General features: G+C 35.5%; 1 protein-coding gene across 5 annotated transcripts; it reads right to left on the bottom strand.

The window, feature by feature from the left end:
* Window positions 1-534: 534 nt before the first annotated feature.
* Window positions 535-7266, bottom strand: LOC132598951 (BTB/POZ domain-containing protein NPY2-like). 5 transcript variants are annotated; one of them, XM_060312116.1, is made up of 6 exons: window positions 6985-7266; window positions 6231-6299; window positions 5250-5384; window positions 3806-3875; window positions 2045-3220; window positions 535-1490 (listed from the first exon to the last, which is right to left on the bottom strand). In XM_060312116.1, the coding sequence occupies exons 3-6, from the start codon at window positions 5309-5311 to the stop codon at window positions 918-920; spliced, it is 1881 nt and encodes a 626-aa protein (XP_060168099.1). In that variant the 5' UTR covers window positions 5312-5384; window positions 6231-6299; window positions 6985-7266; the 3' UTR covers window positions 535-917. The 5 variants fall into 5 exon arrangements, with proteins under 5 accessions (XP_060168099.1, XP_060168101.1, XP_060168102.1 ...); XM_060312118.1 differs by having other exon boundaries at window positions 6231-6295; XM_060312119.1 differs by lacking the exon at window positions 6985-7266 and adding an exon at window positions 6827-6878 and having other exon boundaries at window positions 6231-6295.
* Between the last annotated feature and the right edge of the window lie 547 nt (window positions 7267-7813).

The following is a 7813-nucleotide window of genomic DNA, read 5'->3' as shown; positions in this document are numbered from 1 at the left end:
ACAAAATGGTTAAATAATAATTAAAAAAAAAGGACAATTTGGAAATGAAAAGTATATATATAAAACGAAAAAGGTTCAAATATATCATCGAACTATCAGAAATGGCTCATTTACGCCACTCGTCAATAGTTTGGTTCATTTATGTCATTAAACTATCGAAAATGACTCATTTATGTCACTCGTAGGGCGTATGGGTCAATTTTTTTATTAATTTGAGATTTAAAATTGAGCTGGTTTAATTAAACACTGTAGACCTCTAATTGGAGATCATGTGTCATATCTGCTATTTTAAAATCGGCGTTAATGAAAAATGACATAAATGAGTCATTTTGATAACGGGCGATGACATAAATGAGCCAAACTATTAATAAGTGACATAATGAGTCATTTCCGATAGTTCAATGACATATTTGAGTCTTTTCCGTATATAAAATAAACTTACCTTTGCCATTCATCTTTTCTTTAGCCAAACTATTGATGAGTGGCATAAATAAACCAATCAGATAGTTCAATAACATATTTGAGCCTTTTCCGTATATAAAATAAACTTACCTTTGCCATTCATCTTTTCTTTAGCCAGAGTGTGCAAAGCTACATTGATGAGTGCCTAGACTGCCTAACCCTAAATTCACAGTAAAAAATTTTATGATAGTAGCACACCATTAAAGTCATAAATATTGAAGAGCCACCTAAGGACAACTAAATGTTAGAACATCTATACAATAAAAGCTCTATTTCGTTGGCCCATAAGAGGCTTCATTTCATCCTACAAACTTTTTGTCAAACTATATCCTTCATTTTCTTCTAGAGACTTCAGAGAAAGATGACTGGTCTTTCGACATGCTAATATCATTTTTAAGAAAGAAAAAACCCATCCAAAAAAACCACCAAGAGCACATTCCTAAAAGCTGTTAGAACTAAGAAACTGAATGCCTTCCTTTTCTTGAAGGTGTGGACTTAGCTTCTTCCAAGTTAGCAGATCCAAGACTCTCGGAAGAATCTGAGCCACTATTCTCCCCTTGTCCGCCCCCTTTGTTCGACCAGATTTTCGAAAAGAGCCTCTTCGACATGAGCAATCCTTTCATTTTACTCATGGCAGCTCTATCTGCATGGCTCTTGGCATCACCACCATTAACTTTGTCATTCGTTCCTCCATTTCCCATTCGTAAGGCTGCCAGCTCGCCTCTCAAAGCCCTGAGTTCTTCTGCAGAGGCTGCAGTATCCCAATCTTCTTCCGTATTAGTTGTTGTAGTTCTTGAACTTCCATATGAAGCACTGTTAAGGTCCCTAATTGCTTTGGGCAGATCCGGAGTACTGCTCCCAGATGAGGCGTTAGCCCTGACTTGCTCGAAAAAGAGTACTTGTACAACAACACGAAGGGGAAGCCTCTCATTTTGCACAGCATGCATACAAGCATCCACCGAGAGCTTCTTGCAGTCCATCAGCTTACAAATTCTCTTCCTCTCGCTCTTGCTGATTCCAGGGTGGTCCTACAGAAAAAACAGAGTTCGATAAGTAGATGCCAGGCATTCGTTAAAACTGCATATGTTCCACCAAGTCTGAGAACTAACGTATATGCATCAAATTCAAGCATACCTAACCTATACCTTCCATAAGTAGAATTCAAATTTTTAGGAGACAAGTTGCACTCACTGATACCATAAACTAAGTTCCGGAATTGAGAAATGCTAGATAATATTTCACATCATTTTGCATGACAGAAAAATTACTTGAATTTTTGTTATGGAGTGACCTTCCATGACTAATAAGTTTATCAAGGGGGTTTTGCAATATCCTTTTGTTCACTATATTTTTTGGTCTGGGAGATCTTTTATGACATGTTTGCTTTGGACACTATAAGTTGTCTCCACAAACTTTGACAAACTCCCATGACAAAAATATACATATATATAAGACTTTAAAAAGGAAAATATTTTGAGATAGCAGAGATGTCAATGTTAAAATTCTAATCGGGGGTGGATGGGAGGATATCTGCTAATTATTTTAATTATGAAACTGTAGGCAGAAGTCAAGGGACGCTCACCTTAAGGTACATATCAATTGCACGATATAGACCATCGTGACCTGGTCGAGGGAAATTGGATGTCATCTCTGCCAGACCAACAAATGTCGACAAAGGGAGATTATGATCTTTTGCAATTTCGGTAAGATATCCATCTACTAGCTTTGCTACCATCAGTTTTGAAGCTTCTGATAAAATCCCTGGCTTACGGACCTCCTGAATTTCATCTCCATCTTCCAGCTGTGGTTCAGAATCCTTATCTCTCATCATAAACGCTTCTAGTATTTTCTGGACCACATGGGCATCATACAGGGTTCCTTCCCCATCTGCAGCTCGAATCAAAAGATCATTCACGGAAGCCTCCTCCAATTGCTGTCCTATTCTTTTTACTAGTTCTGCCTTCACCGTTTCTCCAGAGTCAAGTGAAATTGATGCTTTTAGCAATTTTAACAAGAAACTACAAGAGACGCTACCTTTCTCAGAGGGCAATAGCCATACCACAGCATCCAATATCGGGCGACATTTGGAGACATCATTGAATTGGAAGACACCTTTACTAAAGCCTGGAAACCTTCTATATGCATAAGCTTTGGCAGCTTCTCCAATTACTTCAGAAGAAACAATCCCTCTGTTTTTTATGGTGATAACTACCCGCTTATATATATCTACTTCAAGCTCACATAAGTCCTCAACCCACCAATCTTTTGGTACCATGCGGCTTCTAATTCCATTCAAGTTAGGATCATTTCCATTCTCCTCGGGAAGCTTTTTTCGATTATAGGTATAGGACCAATCCACCTTGGAAACATCAACAGAAGCCTTAGATGCTACAGCATCAACGCAGTGGCTGATCAATTTCAGTTCTTCACACAAGCGGGATTGGGACTTAGTAGTCTGAAGAACAATTATTGAATCTTTCCAGCTCCGGAAAATGCTCGAGTTCAGGAAAACATCAATCTTGTAAATAAGATTTCCTTTCTCAATACTTTCATGCATACCCAGATACTCAGCAGCACACCTTGCTGCAATAACATTATAAGCATTCAGTGTAACAGTCATTCCGTAACAAAACTTGGCACATATTTCAAAAGCACTAGGTCCTCCAGGAATGTCATGAATGTTGACTTCGTCGCAATTCCCTTCACTTGCATTAGAAACCAGCTTTTGCAAACTTGCACTCTTGGACAGAAGAGGAAACTGCAGAGCATTTTCAGCAAAGAATGAGTAACCGGAGTATAAATAATAGCCAATTCAACAAGTCAAGTACGTCGATTAGACATTTCATTGATTAGGAAACTTCAAATATGAAAAGCAGTCCACACAATTGTTTCAAAAAGATTAGCATCATAAAATCAATCTTACAGTATAACGCCACTTATTAGTCCAACCACAGCGTTGAGTGACAATGACCTTTAAACTCGAGGCCCATGCACACATGGAATTTTTTTTATGTGATAGGCGATGAAATATATAGATAATAAATCTAATATATTAGCACAAACAGCATAGGACAGATCAAAAAGAGCTATTCAACTACTATACTGCAGTCTATTTGACCGACCAATGAATGTAAGCAACCCATGCTAGTATATAAAACACATTTATCCTAACAGATAAGAGGAACTAGTAAAAAGATGCATGACAACAGACACAAACCAAAAATGAAAAGCAAAACAAGACAAATGCATGCTTAATTATTTATTCTCTCGTGTCCAGCAGGCAGAACTTCTAAAATAAGGCTTGAAAAAGGGAGAACTCTGTGTACTTGTTAGACAATTGTACCTTGTGAAGATGAAACTTGACATCTCCGACATTAACCGCGATGTCCGAGGCCAAATCTGAAGCAATATATCTGCATCAAGAATCTGTTAGTAAAATTGAGAAGAGTCTAAACAGATACAAAATATTAAAAATGGTAAGGTAATTAAAAGTCACGGGATAAGTTATAAAAACAATTATGCCTTAATCCCAAACAAGTTGGGGTCGGCTATATGAAACCACGATATTTCTCCATTTAAACTCATCTCATGCAATAATCATACTAGATAAAAGAACTGTTACCTTCTCAAAAAAAAAAAATCATACTAGATAAAAGTCAGATAAAAATAAGCTAACAAATAACAGTAAAAAAAAATTAGTTCCCTATATTTTTACTGCAGTATATGATAAGCCACAGATATGGTTTCCTATGTTTGTGCTTATATTACCACACTAATGTTATCGTACCACTTATACCAACAATTAGGACTTGTGCTATGAAATTTAGCGGGGACGACTATAAGAAAGCTATGGGGTTCGTTATTATTTGAAACCTAAAAAATAAACATTACAAACTTTTCATGTACTGCACAATACTGATGGATTTTTATAGGTTTGCTGAGGTATTTCACCAAAGACAGCATTTTGAAACTCCGAATCCACCACTCCTGAAATCCAATTTGCTGATTCTCTAATTGGAAAGAAAGGTATAATGCTTTGGAAATCAATAACTACGACGAGAATCATATGAATCAAGACTCAGTCGTCAAATGAGTAAGCTCCACAAAAGCCAAAGAGAAAATGGACTATCAAATATGGCAGGCAGTGTTGAACTGGAAACTCCGAATGGCTGGATACATTTATTTTGACTATCTTTTGTTTGTTAGGTGAAGGACACACAACAATAAAAGATGGACTCAATCTCTAGAAAACACCATTCTGTTCCCAAATATACCCATAGGGATGAATTTCCTAAACTTTTATCCAGAGATTACGTTCCTTCTCCTCTTAACAACACCAGCAATAGAAATTAAATGGTAATCAAACCAAAGTCATATAATAGATTTTGGGGAAAGATAAATTAGGATAAAAAGCAAACTAGATATAATCCCTTGAACCATTTTCTAAAAGAACATAATAGACCCACCAACCCCCCACCCCACCCCCACCCAAAAGTCAATACATTAATATAGGACAGACCACAAGGTAATAGATATGGCTGGATGTTGACACTAGATAAAATGTCAATTTATTGACAACTAACACCAGATACATAAAAAGGACAAACACTAATTAATTCTCTTGTTGAATATGAAGATCAGTTACTATTCTTTTTTTAGAAGATCAGTTACAATTCTACAGAACAAAACAACTATGAATTTTGACCATATCATCAAGAAAGAATAAATTTTTTTCTTTAAAAAAAAAAAAAAAAAAAAACTTAAAAGAATCTAGGAGAAGATCTAACCTGACATTGTTCCCATCTGTCTGAAAGGTATCAGGCTTGGATCCAAGTTTCATGAACTTCATCTTGGCAACTTAGAAGGATCTGCTTCTTGTTTACACTTGAAGAAATTATACTTCCTTACTACTCAACAAATCACTGCAAAATAAACAAACAGTACCCTATGTTCATAACCTGATATTCCCAATGCTCAAACATAACCTGAAACCAAGGACAAATAGCTCCAGAAATGGAAAAAAATGAAAGAATCCAGGTGGTGGGGACCAATTTCTGAATATAGCCAATTTTACTCAACTTCAAGAGAGATGAGGGAAGGCTAATGGGATATTAAGGAGGGGTAGTAAGATATAAGATATATCGGTTAGTATGACCGAATCTTGAAAGGAGCTAAGCTATCTCAGAGAAAGAGAGAGGAAGAAATGGTTTCTTTATAATTTAAAGAAAAGAGGTGAATTCACTTAAATGGGAAGAGAGCCATGAGAGAAGAGATTGTTTCCTTGGTCGGCGGCAAAGCCCACGGACCCCGGGGGCTCCTTCTCAGCCCAGGAGACATAAACAACTGACTCTCTTCACTAAATTATTCACTAAAACCAGTCACACCCACTACCATCCATCTGACTCCACCCCACCATCTTTCTTTAATACTACTACTTTATTTATTTCCCGCGATCAAGAGTTTTGATTTTATGATTTATGGATTCTAGAAAAGGCAACTAAACGGGTTCTGAAAACTCTAGCTCAGCCCCTCTCTCTAACACACACACGCATAAACTTTACTCTTTGCCCGTTTCTTCCACAAGTTGGTTTCTTTTTTAATATATATTTATATGAAAAAAGTGAAAGGGTTGAGGTTGAGGCCACACAAAAGAGAGAAACTAAAAAATGGGGCCTTTTAAAAGATCCGAACTTCAACCAGATATCACATGTAAATCTAAAAAAAAAAAATTGAATATTTAATTGAAAGGTGGGAGGTTTGAAGAGAACCTGCAACGGAAAACAGCATCTTGGAATCAGTTGGAGGAACCACCAAAACGGGAGACAGCAAGCATCTATCTTTATAGTTTTTGCAAAGCCCAAAAGAACAAAAAAATTAACGAGAAGATCACAAGAATAAATAGAAGCATATTATAGAATGCATTATTCAATAGACAAAATCAAATATCAGTTACGAATAAAATCTTTAGAAACAAAAAGAATCATCTCAGAGAGAAGCAGAAATCTAGTCAGTAAAAAATTATTAAAAATAAAGACTCCTGTGATAAAAGGGTATCTCTAAACAAAATCAAAGAAAAGGCTCATCATGTTTGTTTATGTTTAACTAGGCATTTGAAAGACAAAACCCAAAAGCAACTCCCCTTGTTACACCCCAAACAAAACCCAAGACTTGCTATTTACATAACACAAGAAATTTACTTCAAAAGAGAAGGAAAAAAAAAGAATTAAGAATACCCACCAAAAATATGTCAAATCTTGTTCAAGAACCATTTTTTAGAAAGAACAAAAAAAGTTTAAATGGATAGTAAAAATAAAAGCCCACATGCAAAAAAGGACTGATGAAAGAAATAAAAGAGCACACAAACCAACAAAGTAGACCTAAAGCCACCATAGTAATGTGAGGATCAAGAAAATGAGTTGTATCATCTTGTTTCCAGCAACTAAGGAGAAAAAAAAAATGTACAAAGAAGAAATGCAGAACAAGATAAGCCCAAAAAGCCAAGATTTGCTAGTATGTGCTTACCAGTTTTGCTAGAACCAGCACAACAGCTTTTTGGTATCACAATTTTCTATTTTACCATTTCTTATCAACGACAAACAGAAAAAGAAGAAACCAAAAAAAAAAAAAAAGTCCACTCAAATTTAAGAGCATTTGCTTCTTTTTTAACCTTTTCCTATTCTCTTTTTTTTTTTTTTTTTTTTATACTGATTTTTCAGGGTATATTGGGAAACTATTCTTTTTTTCAAGTTTGTAGTACTGATGAAGACACCCAATGTTGCTATGTTATGCACGCCACACTGACCACTCAGCTTTCTTGCTCCCTCCCTTGTATGTTTTTCTTCTCTTTATCTTTAACGTGTTGAGTTTATATGAAAATTGACTCCATTATTGTTACCAGTAATTACTAGGAACCACTCCTTTTGTACCTTAAAAATGACTTGTCAATCGAATCAATATAATTCCTTATTTTTTTTTAACTTTTTCTTGTCTATAATCATTGTGCATGTACTTGTACAATCTTCCAGGGTCACATCTCTCATCCTTCCACTGTACACACCAAACATAACGTTGATTAAGACTTGTGTTTGAAATTACTCACCAAATATTACTTTATGATAATATTTGCCCACTTAGGCATTACCATTTACCAATTAGTTAAAATCAAATTTTAGTAATGTTAAAAGCACATAGTTTAGGTCAAATATTCATGATAAATGTTTTAGTTGAGAAAGCTTGTTATGAACGACTTCATTGATCGTGTCAGAGACTCAATACACGGCATTTAGTTGGAGTTAAGTTTTAATCATGTTAATTATATTTACTTTAGCTTTAATATTGGCTATAAATCTTT

Source organism: Lycium barbarum, chromosome 6, assembly GCF_019175385.1.
Source record: "Lycium barbarum isolate Lr01 chromosome 6, ASM1917538v2, whole genome shotgun sequence".
Taxonomy (NCBI): Eukaryota; Viridiplantae; Streptophyta; class Magnoliopsida; order Solanales; family Solanaceae; genus Lycium; species Lycium barbarum.
Note: the sequence above shows the minus strand (reverse complement) of the source record. Positions and strands in the feature narration are given on the sequence as shown.